We start from the raw sequence: 18,359 nt of genomic DNA on the forward strand, positions 1-18,359 counted from the left end.
TATATATATATATGCTATATGAAATATGATATCTGTTATATGCTATATATTATGAAATATGCTATTTGATGATTAAATAGGAGGATTCTGTGCAATTTGATATATATATATAGATCTTGACTTATATATATATATGTTATATGTTATTTCACTTCCTCAAGAGCTTCCTTTTTATACTCTCTGTGAAATTATTTTTGATGGGTGCTGAGCAAAACTTGAAATGTAGTAATCTGTTTGACTGATGATGTATTACATACCCTATTTAATTTTATGTCGTGCTCATGCTTGGCTCATCTTAAACTCATATGCTATTGTGAATGTGCATTCTAAATAAGTTATATGGACAGAAGCATGTTTTTTTTTGAGAACTCATGCTTAGATATTTATTTCAAAGATTAATTAGAATTGTTTTTGGACCTATGTTTTGAGTGATGATTATGAGCACAGCAATTTTTCGATCTCAAATCATAGGAAAAGAAGTTGTTTTAATTAAACTTTAGAATAAATAGAAAGTGTGTATTTTTAACAAATCTAATGTCAAATCTTTCGCATATTGTCTAGATTCAATGGCTGTAAAAAATGTTGTTGCTGATCTCACTAAGGGTGAGAAGCTCATTGGAACCAACTATGACATATGGCATAGGAAGATTCAGTATCTTCTTAATGAGCAAGAGCTTCTGGACACCTTGACCAATGTTGTTGTCCAACCTGAAACTGGGACAACAGCCCAGCACCGCCGTGAACTTGAGGCCTACAATGCTTGGTTTAAGAAAGATCGCAGCACGCGCTTTATTATGTTGAGCAGCATGTCTGATGATCTTATTGGAGAGTATGAGAACTTCCAAACTGCCAAGGATATGTGGGACCAGCTGAGATTTGCTTTTGGTGGTACTTCTACCACTCGGATCAGAAGCCTAGTGCTGAAATTTGAGGTGTACCGAAAGGACCCTAAGCACTCGATGGCTGAACACCTTCGGGTGATGTCTGGTCTAATTCGTGACCTCAGAGCTGCTGGAAACAATCTCAGTGATGAGCAACAAGTTCAAGCTGTCATCCGATCACTGCCTGAATCATGGGGGCCTATGAAACAGATCATGACCCATAATGAGAGTATCAAGAATTTTTCTGATATCTCTCGGCATGTTGAGCTGGAAGCAGAGCGCCAAGAGGCTGCCAATGCTACTATACTTGTCGCCCAAGGTGGCTTGCGTAAGACAAATAGGTCTAGGCGAAATGACAAAGGAAAGGCATTCCAGCAGGGTGGGGCGAAGGCCCTTGCTGCTAAGGTTAATAAAGGCACCAAGCAGCGCAGAGGCAAGCGTGGTGGGAAGAAAGATATGTCCAAGGTCAAATGCTATAACTGTGAGAAAATGGGCCACTTCGCTCGTGATTGTACTGAGCCGAAGAAGGTATTTCTGATCCAAACTCTCTCTACATTTGTGTCAGTTCTCATGTTTTAGTTGCTTATACATCCATTGATTGGGTTGTAGACACAGGAGCAACCAGACATGTGACGCGAGATCGAGTAGGATTCATAGATTATCGTCGAGTTCCAAGCGGTACCCATGGCGTGTTCATGGGTGATGGAAGTCATTTGGAGGCATTAGGAGTTGGTTCATATCAGCTTCAGCTGCGCACTGGGCGCAAATTGCTTTTGCATGATGTTCTATATGTTCCTGGAATTCAACATAATTTATTTTCAGTTTTAGCATTTTTGAATAAGGGAGCTTTGGGAGTCTGGGAGCTTTGGGATCGTGGAAATCTTGGGATCTGACTTTCATAGCAAATCCCTTACCTTGGAGACACAAGAACGTGCACAGAAGTTGTGATTTGCGTTTCCACAGCAGCTGGGTAGATTACTGCACGTCGAGGCCGTAACATCGAGATGGTTACACTAATTCAAGACACTTCCGCACAGTAAGTAACCTGAAACTGGAGTTTGATTTCCAATTGGCATTTGATTTCCAATTGACATTAGACTGCTTAGTAATTGCCATATGAGATGTCAACTGTTACATTACGGAATGTAAACTACTGTATTGATATAAATAATTATTACAGTTTTCAATTAAATGAATTAGAACAAGGAAAAACCTTGAATTGGTTAATGGGTTGTTAAGCCTAGCCCGTTAGGCTAAAATACTCATTTAACTAGACCTCAAGGGATTGACCAGCCAACCAAAGCCTCTTGGGAGAAACAAAAATCTGACAACTAGCCCAAATGCCTTGTCAGAACCCTTTCCCACACCAAGAAGAGAACCTGAAGAGGTGACTCTTCAGTTTTCCCTTGAACGGCTACAACTTCTCCTTTATAAAACCGAACCATGTTCAGACATCCTTTTTACACTTTAACTCTGAGTTTAAGAGAGAGAGAGAGAGAGAGAGAGAGAGAGAGAGAGAGAGAGAGAGGAGGAGGAGGAGTTTGGAAGGACTCTAGAAGAATCAGAATCTAAGGAAGGAAAGAAGGTCCAGTCATTGCCTTTGAAGGAAGAAATTGGTATGAAGGCTCAAAACCAATTATTTTAGTTCTTGAGTATTAGATACTAGTTTAGAAAGATGGTAAGTTGGTTAGGTTTAGTTGCATTCCAAGAAAATCCAAAGAACACCATCTTTTTATTCTTGTTTGGCTAGATTCAAGTCTCTGACCTTTCTGCCATATTTTCGAGTTCTGTGTTAATCCACAAGGAATTTGGTTAAACTATTTTGAGGTACAAAATTAGACTTTCATATCTTTCTAAAAAGTCAAGAATCACTTGAATCCGACTTGTTATGGATTTATAATGATTTTTTCAAGTTTCATCCATATGCTGTCAGTTTCTGCATAATTTCATTGAAAATGTATTAGGTTTTCGTGCACAAATTTTGATACACTAAGAATTTGAATATGAAATTTCTACAGTGGTTTATATGCATGATTTCAGACATTTTTCAATTGGTTTCACTCAATTTGGTACAGTATACACATAAATGAGATTTTTACCATATGAACAGTGTTTATGCAGAAAATTCAGTTTTTGGTATGAACTTTGGCTCTTTGAAAACCCCATTTGTACAACTCCAAATGCCTTAAAAATGTTTATGCATGTGTATTAAGATGTTAACTAGCTTTCTGGAAAATATCTTGTTCAAATTATTTTTTATAAATTTATAAAAATCACAGAACATGCACTGTTCTTTTGGACTTTTAAACTTCCTGTTTTGGTGCAAAAGTCGATTTTTTTCAATTCCAAAGCTTTGTGGCTTGTGAAACCAGTTTCGACAAGTCACAATACACCCCTAAGGATGCCCAAGAGGTAGGAAGGAATCTATCTCCATTTAAAACAAGATTTGGGTTGTCAAACCCCTCACTTTTTAGCTAAGCAACCAGTTTGCAACATATCCATTTTTCTGGTATGACTACCTATTGTGTTTTCAAACCTTCAAATGTGTTCCAGTTGGTGATTTGGAACTTGTGTAAAGTCAGTAAATTGTTAGTTATGGATTTGGAATCTCGGATGCAACCTCAAGTAGCCAACAAGCCATTAAAACCTTAGTAAACCCTAGGATGAGATCTTGTATAAAGTTTATGATTTCTACTATACTTTGAAATATGAATTAGCTGTGAGGACCGCTACAAGGGCAAAAGCTACCACTAAATGTAGGCGGAGCTAGTCTACTTAAACTCTATGGTTTCATATACTTATACTCTACGGTTTCATATACTTATAACTATATGTATATGTGTTAGTAATTGTCAATTCAAGTATTAATTTCTTGACAAACAAATTCTGTTTGAAATGCTTAAAAATGATTTTAATCTTGGTCATTAAATTAGTATGCTATCAATCATTTACCCAAACTTCTTGTTCTTCATTAATCTTAAAGGGCTGTCTAATTGAAAAAGAAACTCAACATGGTAAGACATGTTGATGACTTCAACTTGCTTAATCAATTTGAAAACCATTCCTTTACCTAAAATAAAATCAGATTACACCTAGAATGTTTCTAAAGGGTTTTAATAATTGGTAATAATCCTAGGAAAACATGAACTGATTTCTTCACTCAATGATCTCACATGACCTCGAGGGAAACTGTTTTAAGAAAGTGTTTACACCATAATTTGGTATTAGGCCAAAGACATGGCCAAACCCCAAATTCAATAAAGCCCAATGACCAGACCCAGTTCATGTTAAGATATGAGCCCAATCTTTGAGTAAGTCACCACGTGTTGCTCAAATAAAGGTGCCGCATGGAATCAAGAATCACAAGTGCTATTTTTGGCCGAGAATAGCTTCATCAAATCCCTGCTGAGCAACAAACCACCAGGACAACAAAAGGGTCTTTTTTTGTCAGAAGTTAGAGTTACCAACGAATGTCAAGTGATGGAGTGTAGACAGTATTAATACGGATCCCAAGAAGCAAAATAATGGCTCCAAGTTAAGTAAAAGCCTTTGATTGGTTATTGGGCTATTTAGCCTAAAACCTTAGGCTAAACACTCAATTAAAAGCCTCTTGGGAAACCAAAACAAATTTATGGAATTTCATTTATTTAAATGCTTTATTTGAAATTATGAACCTTATTTATTTTCATATACTTATGCTGATTTCGGAATTGAGGCAAATGCACACTTATATTTGCCTAAAATGATTTAATTGCTTATACTTGATTAATTGGATGATAAACAAAACTTTGTTCATTCAATTGGAAATGTCAAGGAATTTGTATGTTTCTATTTTATCCAAAAATTGTTTTAAGGCACATAATTTAAGTAACATGATTTTAATTAATCAATTGGTTACTTAAGTGACCATTTTCGGATCACACATACACACCCTTGCTTGTGTTTGTGACTTATAATTTGTTTAGAAATAGGATTTGATAACTAGGAATACCAATGGTTGAAAATTGACTTTAAAATCCTATTTTATTTGACCAACCTAGATCACTAGGGCTAGAAACCTAGATTACTTGAGTAAGAGATTAAAATGATGACTTTTGCATGGCATGAAAGTCATAATATGGGCTGGAGATGAGATGGATTTTCGGCCAAAGGTAAATAAAATCCAATAAAAAGCCATGATGGATTTTATTTAATTGACTTAGTTAAGTCAAAGTCTTTGATTGGTTATTGGGCTATTTAGTCTAGAGTCTTAGGCTAAACACTCAATTAAAAGCCTCTTGGGAAACCAAAAGCCATGACAAACAGCTCAAAGCTTTGTCAGAAACCTTTTTCACGTAAGATAGGATGTGACTCTTCAGTTTTCCCTCCAACAGACACAAGAACTCCTTTTATAAAACCAACTCTTGTTCAGACCAAGGAACCCACGAAAATTCTAAGTTTTACAGAGAAAAAGAGTGAGAGAAAGAAAGAGAACAAGAGAAGAAGAAGAGGAAGGCCAAACCGAAGGGAGAGAGGAAGGAGTTCGACTTGCATTATTCTTTGGGAAACTCAGCAATAATTGGTAAGAACCCTCATCCTACCCTCTAAGTTTATTTTCAATATCCTCATACCTTGTTTGTTGATGCTCAAAAATGGTAGAGCAGTCAACGTCGAGTGAAACCACGCGGGCCCGTTGACCTACCACTGAGTGGATGACATGTCGAAGTGGGGTAAGAACGGGTAACTGGGTCCAACTAGTGAATAGTGGGGAAAGAATAGTATCCAAAGCACCCTGCGCAAATACACAAAAGTGAGCGGGAAGAGCACTGGTGTGGTATCGGCCGAAGCTCCTCCGACGCTCAAGTCAGTGTTCAGAGAATCTGTGAGCAGAGTGAGTGAATAGTATAATCTTGATTGAATTGTCCTTTTGTGACAAGAAAGTACCTCTTTTATAGTACTTTTGGAAGAGTGTCAACCAATCCGGTGATGACACGTGTCCATTGTGATGACTTGCACTGTAGGAGCGCCACGTGTCACCTATCTCGAGGATCCGAGTGAGTTGACACGGGTCGGGGGCTCAGGAGGCTTGAGCTTGGGAGGCCGGAACCTAAGAGGCCAGAGCCTAGGGGGCCGGAGCCTATGAGGCCGGAGCCTAGGAAGCCGGAGCCTAGGGGGCCGGAGCCTAGGAGGTCAGGGGCTAGGAGCCCCGGAAGGGCTTGGTCTTTGGGCCTAGGAAGCTGATGCCTAAAAGCCCATAAGCCTAGAAGGGGCTTAGCTTCTGGGCCTAGGCCCAAACAACATGATGTTAAGCCTTGTGTGACTTGTCGTTATGCCTAGATGATTAATCATACGAACAGAAGTCCCCCAAGTTTCCGAGCAAAAGATACTTCTTGGTTGGGAACTTTGTACACAAAAAAAGTCTGAGCAGAACGACAAGTAACCACATACTTGTTCCTGCTTAAGATACTGTCCAGAACTCCCCCAAGTTCCTTAGCAAGAAAAGCTGTACTGTAAGAAAGCTTGGGGGGTTATATATGGGAGATCCCTTTTTTTTTTTTTTTTTTTTTTTTTTGAATTTCTGATCACCTTGTATTCCGAGCAGTAGACGCTTCGCGAAATCTCAGTGAATCCCGTCTGATTTAATGGTGGGATGTTGTCCTTTGTGAATGAGATTCTGGAATGAAGTGGTAGAGTCCAAATATAAAATACCCACCCCAAATCTTACACTTGGTACTGTAGAAATATTTTGGAGAGAGAGAGATATTAAAAATAACTCAAACAGCTGTGATTGGAAACTAAAGCAGAGAGAGGCTGCTCGGGTGAGAGTTGTGAGGGGAGGCTTACTGAGCTTGGGGCGCTCGGGCCGGAAGATTCGGAGTGGCCGGAGCTGCTCAGGTCGCGAGGGGGAAAGCTCGGGTCGGGGGGGAAAGTGCTCGAATCGGGGTGCTCGGGTCGGAGTGGAGGGCTCGGGTCAGAGTGGTGCGCGCTCGGGCCGGAGGGAAGGTGTGTGCTCAGGCCGGATTCGGGACAGGTGAGCGGCGGGGAGTGGGCGATCTTGCTCGGCTCGCCTTGGGTTGCGCAGGAGGGGCCGGAGGGGGGGGCTGGTCGGGTCGGATCGACGCGAGGAAGCGGGTGCGTAGCGGGCAGACGCTCGGATCGGCACTGGTCGGGTGTTCTGATCACGCAGGGGGCGGCTTGGCTCGGGGTGGTCTGTTCTGGAGGGGCGGCGCGGCTCGAGGTGGGGGTGTGTGGCTCGGGTGTGTGCTGTTTGGCTCGGGTGGGTGCACCGGGGGGGGCTGTGGTGTGCCCGGACCGGTGGTGTGCTTGGCCGGGGTTGATTCGGGTGCTCGGAAGCTCGGGTGCTCGGGCCGGAGGTGTGGTGGGCGGGCAGCAGCTTGGGCTGCTCGGATCAACGCGGATCGGGCTGCTTGTTTCGAGTGCTTTGAGGTAGGCAATTCAAAATTCTTCCTAGCCAATTGATTTGTCGTTGTTGACTTGGAAAAATTGAGAACTGTGAGAAATTGTAGTCGTCTGGCCCGGTGCGGACTTTGGAATTCTGATTGTGAATTTTTGGACAATGTGAGTAGGGGCAGGTGGAGGTGCAGGTGGGTATGAACCTTGCCGAGCACTGGGTAGGCGACACGCCTTCATTTTTGGACTTTGTAATTTATTGGGTGTTGTGTTTTTGGCCAGGTACATAGGAGACAAGATAAGTGGGTTGGAACCCGTCTGAGCTGTTGGAGCCGCGGAATACAGGTAAAGGCTTGGGTTTTTATTGCTTTTCTCCTTAAATTGATATTATGAATATTGGCTTTGATAAATGATTGGTGGCTGATCATGTGAAAGGGTGATAGAGTGAATGTTGTCAAATTGGGGGTATAAGAGCACATACGGGGGGTGGGAAACCAGTATTGATCTGCTATGTCCATGGTGTTGTCTTGGTGTTCCGAGCACTTCTCATCTTGATTTGTGGTTTGTCTTGGATGGGCAGGTGCGTTGGGGTCGGAAATTCCATGGCTTCTTCAGACGATAACAGTTCCATGGACGAGGGGGAGTCTGATCGAGCGTCCACAAGTGATGGGACGCCGATGAGACCAAATATGCCTCGACCCCGGATGGGGTGTGGAAACATGGGGGTGGGCAAAGTGCTCAAGACCGTCCAGGAGAGCTTGTCCATGGTGATGGAAAGTGAAGAAAAAGGCACTGGTAGTGAGGACAGCGATGATGGAGAGACGCCCACCAGTTGTGGTGATATGGGTAGGCACATTGTGCTTAGGACATACTGGTCCGTGGATGGGTTGTGTGAGAACAGGATGAAGGAGGAGGAGCTTGAAAAATTGAGGGTGGAGTTCCGAATTCCCGATTATATCCATCTGAGCCTCCCGGGAGAGGGTGATGTCTTGAGTGACCCGCCGGAGGGGCATATTTTGTGTTTTGCCAAGAGTTTTCACCATGGGTTTAGACTTCCTCTCTACCCCTATTTCCAGTATATGTTAAGGAAGTTAGGAATTGCACCAGCTCAACTGACGCCCAATAGTTGGAGAACATTAATTAGGTTGTATGTGTTGTTCCGGGATGAGGGGTATGGTGCCCCGAGTATGGCTCAATTCTCACACTTGTTTGAAATTAAGTCGAGTCCCAATTTGCGAGGGTGGGTGTACTGCTCGCAGTTGGCAAACGGGCAGTTCACCGATGGTATAACTCGCCAAATACAGGTGGGCCACCCAGACGCTCATAAGGATTGGAAGAAAAAATGGTTTTTGCGAGTGGAGCCTAGGAATTCGACCGGAGTGAGAGGATGACCATAAATAGAGTGCCGACGAATTTCCACATAATAGATTGTCTGGTTGAGCCGATGCATTGTCTGTGTATATTTGGAGTATTATTTGATGTTGTGTTTGTACTAATAGTAGTCTTTTGTTGTTTGTTTTTGCAGGAGGTGAGTGGGAGAGGCTTCCATTCTCGGAGGATAGTGTGGAAGAGGTGCGTAGGGTGCTTAGTCGACCCGCCCGAAAGTTGAGCGCTGCATACCTCTTGTCTCCTGAGAAGTTGGCCAAATACGGCTTCGGAGCCCCGGGTGAGTTTTTGTACTTCCCTTCTTGAAGTGTTGGTTGACGAGAGAATAACTTGTGCTCATTGATTTTGTTGGTCTTACAGTGAAGATGGCCAATACAAAGAAAACAAGTAGACCAGTTGGTCCTGCCCCGAGCTCCACTCTGTTTTTCCTCTTTCTGTAACTATCTCTCACTCAGTTTTTTTTTTCTCTCTGTCTCTGATCTGAACGAGTTGTCTTCCCGGGTTTCCGAGGTAATTAAAATGAAACATTTCACTCACTAACATTTCAAACATTTCGGAGCTCGTGGCCGGAGAAGGGAGGGAGGTGGGTGGGTCACTGAGTTGGGTGGCCGATGCGGGAAAGGAGGAAGGAGGAGGGCTCGGGCCTGGGGTTAGGCTGGGGTTTCGGGGAGAGAGAGAGGAGAGGGGTCGGGTGGGTCGCCAACGTGGTGGGTGGGGTTGGCGGCAAGGTGGCTGGGGTCGGAGGGGTGGGTGGCTGGGGTTGGGTGGGTCTCGGAGGGAGGGGTGGGAGGCGGAGGGAGGGGCTGCAATTTTTCTTTATTTTTTTGTTTTTTTTTAATTTAATTGTTTTGTTTTTAGTTTTTTTAAATAATTATTTCATTTTTTAAAGTTTATTTTATTTTTTATTATTTTTTTGTCCACGTGGCATTTTTCTAAGGGTATGTCAGTGTGCCACGTAGGCATTTAACGGCCTCCCCAACGGAATAGTTACGGAGGTACATGGGTGTGCAAAATCAGTAGTTAAGGTACCTCTGAGCAACTTTTTTTTATTGGGGTACTCAAGTGAACAAGGGTGGTTAGTTGAGGTACTTTTGTGTAATTTGCCCTTAAATAAAATATTGTTTCATTAAAAGGATATTTAATGAAATTTCTCTTATATAAGTGTATACAAATAGCAATACTCAGACTAAAATTGTAAAACAAAAATGATCTACGAACTTTATTGTGATTTTTAATTTGGTCAATTACTATAGAAAGTGTCAATTTAGTTTACAAATTTTTTCAAATTGTACCAAAGAAATCAAAGTTAACTTCCATCTAAAAAATTAATGGATATACTAGTCATGTGCACAACATGTGATTGCATTTTCAGCGGTATTTCAGTCCATTCATCACATTTTGGCTTAAATTTTTTTATGAAAGTTATTTGTACTATTTTGATATAACTTGATAAATTTGTGAACCAAATTGATATGTTTTATAGTTAAATCAAGGGTTAATTTCATTTATATACCTCAACTATACATCACTTATCAACTGGGTACCTCTGGTTCAAAAACTTTCATTCGGGTACTTCAACTTCAATATTTCGTCAATTTGGTACCTCCGTTAGTCTGACCATTAGGAAGACCATTAAATGCCTACGTGGCGCTGACGTGGCACACGCGGACCTACCACTAAACGTGGACTTGTCTTTTAGAAATAGCCAAATGTACAAAAATTAATCAAAAAATCAAAAAACCCATTAAAATTATATTAAATAGAAAAAAAAAGACAAAAAAAAATAAATAAAATAAACTAGCCCCCGCTGCCCGACTTCACCTCCCTACCCAGTCCCCTCCCTCCCTCCCCCTTCCTCCCCGCCACTCCCCCCACCCCACCTCACCCCACCTCACCCAGCCCTTTCCCTCCCCCCAGCACCTGACCACCAAACCAGCGCCAGCGACCCACCTCCCTCCCCCCAGCACCCAACCACCAAATCAGCGCCGGCGACCCACCCCATCCCCTCCCTCCTTCCCCGCGCTCCGACCCACCCTATCCCACCCATCCCCTCCTTCCCTCCCTCCCCCCGCTCCGACCCACCCCTCCCACCCATCGTTCCGACCCGCCCCCCCCCTCCCGCTCCGACTCGTCCCCTCCCTCCCTCCTCCAACCCACCTACCCACCCACCCACCCACCTACCTATCCCCACCCAGTCACACCTCCCACCCACCCAGCCCAATCCCTCCTCCTCCACCCATCCGCCACTGGGATTATGATTGACGATTTTGGTTTGTTTTTGTTGGTTTTTGTTTTGAATTAGATTAATTGCTTATTGGGTTTTGGTTGTTGTGGTTGGAAAGCGGGAGGTGAGAGAGAGACGAGAGATATAAGATTGAGGAGGGGCTGGGTTGGGGACGGGGGCTGGGTGTAGGGTGGTGGTGGGGATGGAAGCCGAGCTCGCGGAGCAACTAGCCGTTGTCGTCGAGGCAGGAAACCGAGCTCGCGAAGCAGCTGGAGTGAGAGGGAAAAAGAGTGACAAAGAGAAAGAGATAGAGTGAGAGATAGAGAGATGCGGCCGGGAGAAGGTTGCCGACGCGGGGGAGGGGGTTGCTGGCCAGTGGCCGGAGAGGGGGAAGGAGGTGGGTGGGTTGGGTCAGCGATGCGATTGAGGGGGAGGGATGAGAGTTTATGTTTGCCTTTTTTTTTTTTTTTCAAAATTCAATAATCTTTTTTTCTATTTTATATCATTTTTATTGATTTTTTTATTATTTTTTGTTCATGTGGCTTTTTTAAAGACAAGTCAATGTTTAGTGGTGGTTCCGCGTGTGCCACGTCAGCGCCACGTAGGCATTTAATGGTCTTCGTAACGGTCAGACTAACAGAGGTATTAAGTTGACGAAATATTGAAGTTGAAGTACCCGAATAAAAGTTTTTGAACAAGGGATACCCAGTTGATAAGTGATGTATAGTTGAGGTATATAAATGAAATTAACCTTGATTTAACTATAGGGTGTCTCGCATGTTCTACAGTACGACTCTCTAGACTCGCGCGTTCCACTCCTGTCCAGAGCGTGCTCTCTCCCACCTACAGTGGCAGAAAGTGATTTCTCTCTTCGTTTAGCTCTTGCAGCCTTGCTCTCTCTAATTTCTGTTCTAACTGTGAATCTCTCTTTCTTTGTTCTTACACTTGTTGTCTTCCTCTTCAAATCAAATTCTCCGATTTTCAACCGATGTGTTTTTTCCACATCTGTAAAAATTCAAATAATTACTGATAATTACACTATTTTATTTGCAGGAATTTGATTGGGTTGAACTTGAGGCGTTTCCAATTTGATTGAGTATTAAGGAGAAGGAGAGACCTATTGCATTTGGTAATTTCAACCACATATCTGTTTTAAATTTCTTGCATTTCTTTTTTGAATATTTTTTAACACTGCAATTAGGGATTTTTCTCATTTTATGTGTTAACTCCCCCTCCCCAACTCCCAGTGCTTATAGAAAAAGAAAAGAAAGAAATTTAAGATTTATTTGATTTTCTTTTCTTTGTTCTCTGTCCCAAATCAGAATCTTTTGTGTGAACGATGGGCACAAAGCAAATGGACTTGAAGAAATCCTTCAAGCTCGCTATACGTTCTCTACTCACTCCCTGTTCTAAGCAGGTTTCTTTCCTTTCAATTCCATCTTTTTAAGGTTGGGTTTGCTCAATTTTATGCATTTCTTTCTTGTTTCTGTCTGAAAACAAAAGGAATTTCGCAAAGCGTTTCCGAGTCTTACAACTGCTGAGCAAGAATATCTTCATAGGCTTTTTATTCAGGTACATACGTCATTCAACAATCAACCTTGACATTTTTTTTTTCTCTGCAATTTAGAAGCAGAGATTTGGATAGTGAATTCCCTATGTTATTCAAGTAGATATTTTATCTTGTTTTCAGTTTGAAATTCGAATTAATGTCCAACTGATTATTATATAAAAATTTTCAGGTCATCACTTCTTTTCATGGAAATATAGAGGTACGTCATTTCAATTTCCATTATTGAAAATGCATTCTTCTCTTGATTTCTTAAATGTTCTTATTAGAAGATCCAAAGATTGGAGGAATGGAATGCACTCGAGCTCTCATCAAGGCTAACATTATTTGATAGAAAGCCTACTTTAGATGACTTCTTGACTAGAATAAATAATTTTTACATTTTAGTAACCAAGCTATTTTTTGTGTTGTAACAAGTGTTTTCCAGAAAGTGCAACTTGAAACACAAACCATTTTGTAGGCTTTTTAGGGAACCAATTAATGCCATTGATCATGACTTTGTTGAAGGTGAAATCGTATCTCCACTTGCCTGGCTTATCCAACGAATGACCAAACTGTTTCCAAGCACCGCTTTTAAATTTGAATCAAAGCAGCTGATAAGCTGAAAAGTTTTTGGAATCTCTCTCTTCCCCTTGCCTGTGCAAATAGACAAACTGGTCATGAGACGTGCCTTTTATCTCAACTTTATTATTCTTCTTTCGGCAGCAGAAACCATTTCCCAAAAGAAATATCAGATGAGTCTTCATAATCAGTTGTTCTGAAAGGTTTTGGGTGCTTCTTATAGTCTTCATGAATTTTATTTTCTTGAGATTTGATTCTGTTGTTAGATTGCATTCTCCATTACTGTACATTACACTTGATTTTTGTTTTTTTTAAATGATTCATTATAATGTATTTTGTAATTCTATAAGCTGAAATCTAAACAATTTCTCCTTTTAATTTTACAGGATGAGTTTCAGTCATTATGTCTTGAAACACAGGTATTCATGTTATTATTTTCCCTGTGATGTTAATGCACAGTTCCTTTAAACAACTTATGCGTCATTAGGATACAAATTATATCCTAAATCAGAGAAGAGTAAATCGTAAGTCGTAACTGAGGGAGGTCACTCTGATCACCTCAAGAATACTGGCCAATGGTATCAAAATGCTATGGTTTACATTCTTTTGATAATAATATTTCATAACTTACAAATTTTGGTATTTTAGTAGAATAAATAGCTTAGATGATTTGTTTCCAGCAAAAGATGAGTCTGCTTTAGTGACTTTGTTGTTTGTTATCTTAGCATGGAACGATTGAAAGAAAACCTCATCCTATGGTATCTTGATGGGATTTAAGCAATGGAAAACAGAAGCAATATGTATTTTTCTTTTATTTTTTATTTTTTAAATTGTATATGCAAGTTTGAAATAGAAGTCCATGTTTGAATGGTTTCTAACTTTAATAATTTGATCCTCCAGTAATTTTAGACTTCCTCAGGATTGTGGATGCATTACATATGTTCTTTAGTGGTTATATGCATGTATGTGAACAAGGAGGTGGCAGTTTACTCTGTCAAGGAAATTTTAAAGCCTTTTTTAGATTTCTCTTTTTGGTTTTATTTTGGCATTGTTGAGTTTGCCTTGGATCCCTCGAGAGTGTATATAGCGTTCTGGTTGTTATTAAAAAGTTTTAATTGGGTCCTATAGTTGCTTTATTTGAGTCTTAACTTTTCACTTATTTATGAGTTTGTTTTTGTGGGGTTTATGTTAAAGTAATTGCAGTATCGTTGTAGAGTTACTATAGCAAGAAATGTTAACTCCTCTGGGTGAATTATCATCACCATTTAAGCTATTCCAGCTGTTAACAATAAAAAAATTTGCATATGCATTAGATGGTCATTTAATTGGACATTGGAAATGAAAATATTGAGGCATGCTTAGACACCTTGCATACCCTTGACATGTTTGATATATATATATATATATACATATATATATATATATATATACTAAATTTATGGCTTAAAACATAGGGTAAGATGATAAATTTGTTTTGGTGCAACTTATTAAAGTGTCTGATATCAGATGACACTCGATGAAAATTTTAGTAAGAGGAATAGACGAATAGAAAGGAGAGAGAGAAAGAAATTGGATTAATGATGATGAGGCAAAGCATCGGATAAGTATGTAGAATTAAGAATTTCTCTCTCCGTTTTGTTTAAATACATTTGGTTATCTGTTATTAACATGTATATGTTTTGAGCTTCTGTAATTCCTTGAGAATTTGATGTGTCATGTATAAATAGGCTCATATCCATATGCATGTCCATTAAACATTATGCAATTTTGGATTATTTATGATTTTAAGAAAATTCAGAAAGTGGAGGAATGGTTGATTTAAAGAGAGGTGTTACGAAGAGAGGGAAACTAATGGTGTCTATGGATGATTCATAAGGACCATAGTTTGGGCTCCTAGAATGTTGTGCCTTTGGGGCTTTCTATTTTATTGTATCTAATGGCCCAATGAATTGGGATTTCCCTATTTAAGTTCTCAATAATTTTTCTTAGGATTGAATGTGAATGCAGGCTTACGGTTCATTATTTTGAACAGAATTGCCAATAACCTTAAGCTAAAGTTGTTATTTTTTACACAAGCAACAACTATCTCTGATGCTTACGGATCAAGACATTTTACAACCTTAAAGGACTCACATGTCTAACCAGATGATTAATGTGGGCTAAAAAGCAATAGCATCTGTGGCTATATGATGTTCCGTATGTGCTTTGTACACAGTATACATATTGAATTAATAGGAAAATTAACCATGGACTGAGGTTTCTCCCTGTATTAACTATTAGCTACGCTCCTATTGGTTCTTATGTTATTTTTGCCCCCCTGCATCCTTTTTTCTTGTCATGTGAAGTCTCTTTCTGCTTGCAGGTGGGAAATGCTCTTGATACTGTAGAACAACTTGTGGAAGAACAAGGGCTGGATCCTTTGTTTTCAGATAAGTATGTATCTTTTAATTTCTTGAACAATATGGATGTAGATTTGGCCTCTTCATAACTCCTTTCCAATTGCCAAAAAGTATTATAAAAGAAAAAGGAAATTAGTATGTATTGGTTGACTGATAAAATTACCTAGAATTGTGTGTGCACTGAAGTTTACTTTTTCTTTTTTGGATTGTAAGTGGTCCTATGTATGACTTCATGTTTCAATAGAATGGTTCTAAGTAAAAACATACATAAGCTCATGCAGAACACATGAATGAGAAGGGGAAGAGACCAATTTATTCAACATATTCTTCCTGCTAGAACTATCTTAATGATTTTTGGGGGCTATTTTGGTAAATTTAAACTAATGAAGTTTTCAAAATTCTATAATAATGGCCCTTTTGTTTGCTTTGTCATCTGTTAAAGCCGTAGAGCTCCTGTTAGTACTCCACCCCCCCCCCCCCCCCACACACACACACACGCACACACGCACACACGCACACAATGGCCCTAACATCCCTAGCTCACTTACAGTACATGAAAACCGTCCAACAGGGAGTTTTATCTCTGATACTATCCATCTTGATCTATATAGTTGCATTTCATAAATTCATATAATATTTTACATTTTACAGTGCATATTTATGTAAACTTCATTGTTCAAACATGTTGTGACTCATCTGCAGGACTAATGTAATGGATGTTGCTCGCAATCTGTCCACAACAAAGAAGAATGAAATCGAGTACTTAACAAAGATGCTAGAAATGGTACACAAATTCCAAATTAAACTCCAGTTTAAAACTGCTTGGTTGATATGCTATCACTCTAGTTTTTTGGGGGATTGTTCAACTGTTTGGTAGAGATGTTATCATCTTGAAATTTGGGGGATTTTCTACAATTACACATTTTTAACTATTAAAGCTTTTTTTTTTTCTTTGTTTTCTAAAAAGAGGTAGTTTGATGTTTTGAAATTGTGTTCAAATATTCAAGTTCCAGGGGTCTTTTTTAGTCCAGTGAGGCCCAGTGGGCCTCTTTTGGTCAATTGGAGGCCCTCCCCTATCTCATAAATCCCCCAATTCTTATAAAGGCAAGATTAAATCCAAGGACACTTTACCAAGCTACTTGGCACCTTAGGATTTTCACCCTTCCATTAGTTGATAAAACTGGTATGTAAGAGGACGTGTAAGGATGTAGAAAATTCTTACCAGGAAAGAGTTTTCTGTCTAAGTTGAAAAAAAAACCGTACTATGCACTAGGCATGGAAAGTTGAGGGTGTTCTGAAATTAAAAAATAAGCTAATGTGATGAGGCTTACATGTTTAGAGTGGTGCACCTGCTCTGGAAAAAAGGTTTGTCTTTTGGATTTCAATGGTAATCTGTTTTAGTTTAGAATCTTTAGACGCTACATTTTTTGTGTTAGTGCTTGAATACATGTGCACAGATGATTTTTTGTTTTGACCACTTAGGTTAAGGACTCTGTTATGTTGATACCAGTCATTATATTTCTCTTAACTTTCCAACATTGCTAACTTTTTGTGTTTAGGCCATCCCTAAAGGTCTTTGGTAATTAATGCCTGGATTTTCATTGGTCAGTATGGATTGATTTCATCTTTTCTTGTTTTTCCTAGTCCAGCTTGAAGTTCCCACTCTTTTTTTTTTTTTTTTTTTTATTTATTTATTATTCTGCCCTTCTACATTTATATGACTGATGGTTTATAGCATTTGAAAATCTGGTAGCTATTACCTTAATGTAATGCAGCAACTCTACTTGTTAAAATTCTCTCTCTCTCTCTCACACACACACACACACAACCACAATTTCTTGTTGATGTGAAACCTTATTATGATTTATGACTGATTCCTTCACATCCAAAACTGACCTTGTTATTTGTTCTTTCACCTTTTAAAAGGAATGACTATTTGGTAGCAACAGAGTATTAGTGAGTACATTTTGCTTCTTTTTTCTTTTAATTTTCATTTTCCAAATTTAGGCTGAGGAACGTAATCACCTTAGTCGGGACCGGCTTGAACTCTTAAAGAAAGAAAGGCTAGATGTGTCAGGCATGGAAAATGCTGTTGAGAAGGTACACTTTCTAGTTCTAATCATATTCTTGCAAACCTCCAACCCTCTATAACATTAATATTTGGAATATCTATTTGTTTTTGGCTACAATGAGAGAGAGCTGTTTCAACTATGAAAATCTTTTGCAGTTGAGAAGTGGGAATATAAGTTATGGAATATACAGCAGCAATGGGGTCCATAATCCATGATCCATGACTGCGGTAAGCATATTGAGAAAACTGCCTCTTGTGGATTAAACGTATTGGTTCACGCGCTATTGATTTAAAGATTAGATCTTGATTTGGCATGTACTTTTCTCATAATCGGAACCCTCAGGTGTTAATTGTAATTTGGGTCTCAAGTGTGTATAGAAGGTCTTGTGGGTCTGGAAAATTTTTATAATTGGAACAAAATTTCTGTTATGCAAAATGAGTTGCTGCAATATCTCTCAGTGTGGTTATGTTATTGGTGTTAAGAACTGTTTTCACAAGTTAATTATAAGATTTTGTGTGATTGACATAGCATCCTATGATGCAATTAAACTTTGAAAAAAGTTTTTATAGTCATGCCAGAATTATATAATTGACAAGTTGCTAAGATTTAGAAACCAACTTTATTTGTAAATTGAATATTGGCAATGGAGGTGATGGCAATAATGGTCTATTGGTAACAATTTCAAGGGTGGTTGTGACCAAATTGTAGTGGTGATGGTGGTGATGTCTACCAAAGTAGTGGTGCTTTACGACATAAATAAAATAGGAAATCTGTTGTTATGATAGATATTGATTAGTCCTCAGGCCTAAGACATCACCGATGTCTTGTGTGTGTGCTTAGTGTACTTTGACCGCACAAAATGGACCAACACAATCCAGC

General features: G+C 39.7%; 1 protein-coding gene across 2 annotated transcripts; it reads left to right on the forward strand.

Annotated features, from left to right (window-relative positions):
* The first annotated feature begins 11,647 nt into the window (after positions 1-11,647).
* EMB3006 (embryo defective 3006) lies at positions 11,648-17,928 on the forward strand. Of its 2 annotated transcripts, none has more exons than XM_086257193.1 (10): positions 11,648-11,739; positions 11,935-12,010; positions 12,204-12,298; positions 12,385-12,453; positions 12,621-12,650; positions 13,396-13,428; positions 15,372-15,442; positions 16,111-16,192; positions 17,416-17,508; positions 17,636-17,928. In XM_086257193.1, the coding sequence occupies exons 3-10, from the start codon at positions 12,221-12,223 to the stop codon at positions 17,693-17,695; spliced, it is 516 nt and encodes a 171-aa protein (XP_086113319.1). In that variant the 5' UTR covers positions 11,648-11,739; positions 11,935-12,010; positions 12,204-12,220; the 3' UTR covers positions 17,696-17,928. The 2 variants fall into 2 exon arrangements, with proteins under 2 accessions (XP_086113319.1, XP_086113320.1); XM_086257194.1 differs by having other exon boundaries at positions 11,666-11,798.
* The last annotated feature ends 431 nt before the right edge of the window (positions 17,929-18,359 follow it).

The sequence above is a fragment of the Dryas octopetala genome, chromosome 9 (genome assembly GCF_963921425.1).
Source record: "Dryas octopetala chromosome 9, drDryOcto1.1, whole genome shotgun sequence".
NCBI classification, from domain to species: domain Eukaryota; kingdom Viridiplantae; phylum Streptophyta; class Magnoliopsida; order Rosales; family Rosaceae; genus Dryas; species Dryas octopetala.

Bases quoted from the DNA above. Each gene is read 5' to 3' on its own strand.
- EMB3006 (XM_086257193.1), top strand. From the start codon at position 12,221: ATGGGCACAAAGCAAATGGACTTGAAGAAATCCTTCAAGCTCGCTATA. The intron at 12,454-12,620 runs GTACATACGTCA...AAAAATTTTCAG, and splicing joins TTCATAGGCTTTTTATTCAG to GTCATCACTTCTTTTCATGG. The intron at 12,651-13,395 runs GTACGTCATTTC...TTAATTTTACAG, and splicing joins CTTTTCATGGAAATATAGAG to GATGAGTTTCAGTCATTATG.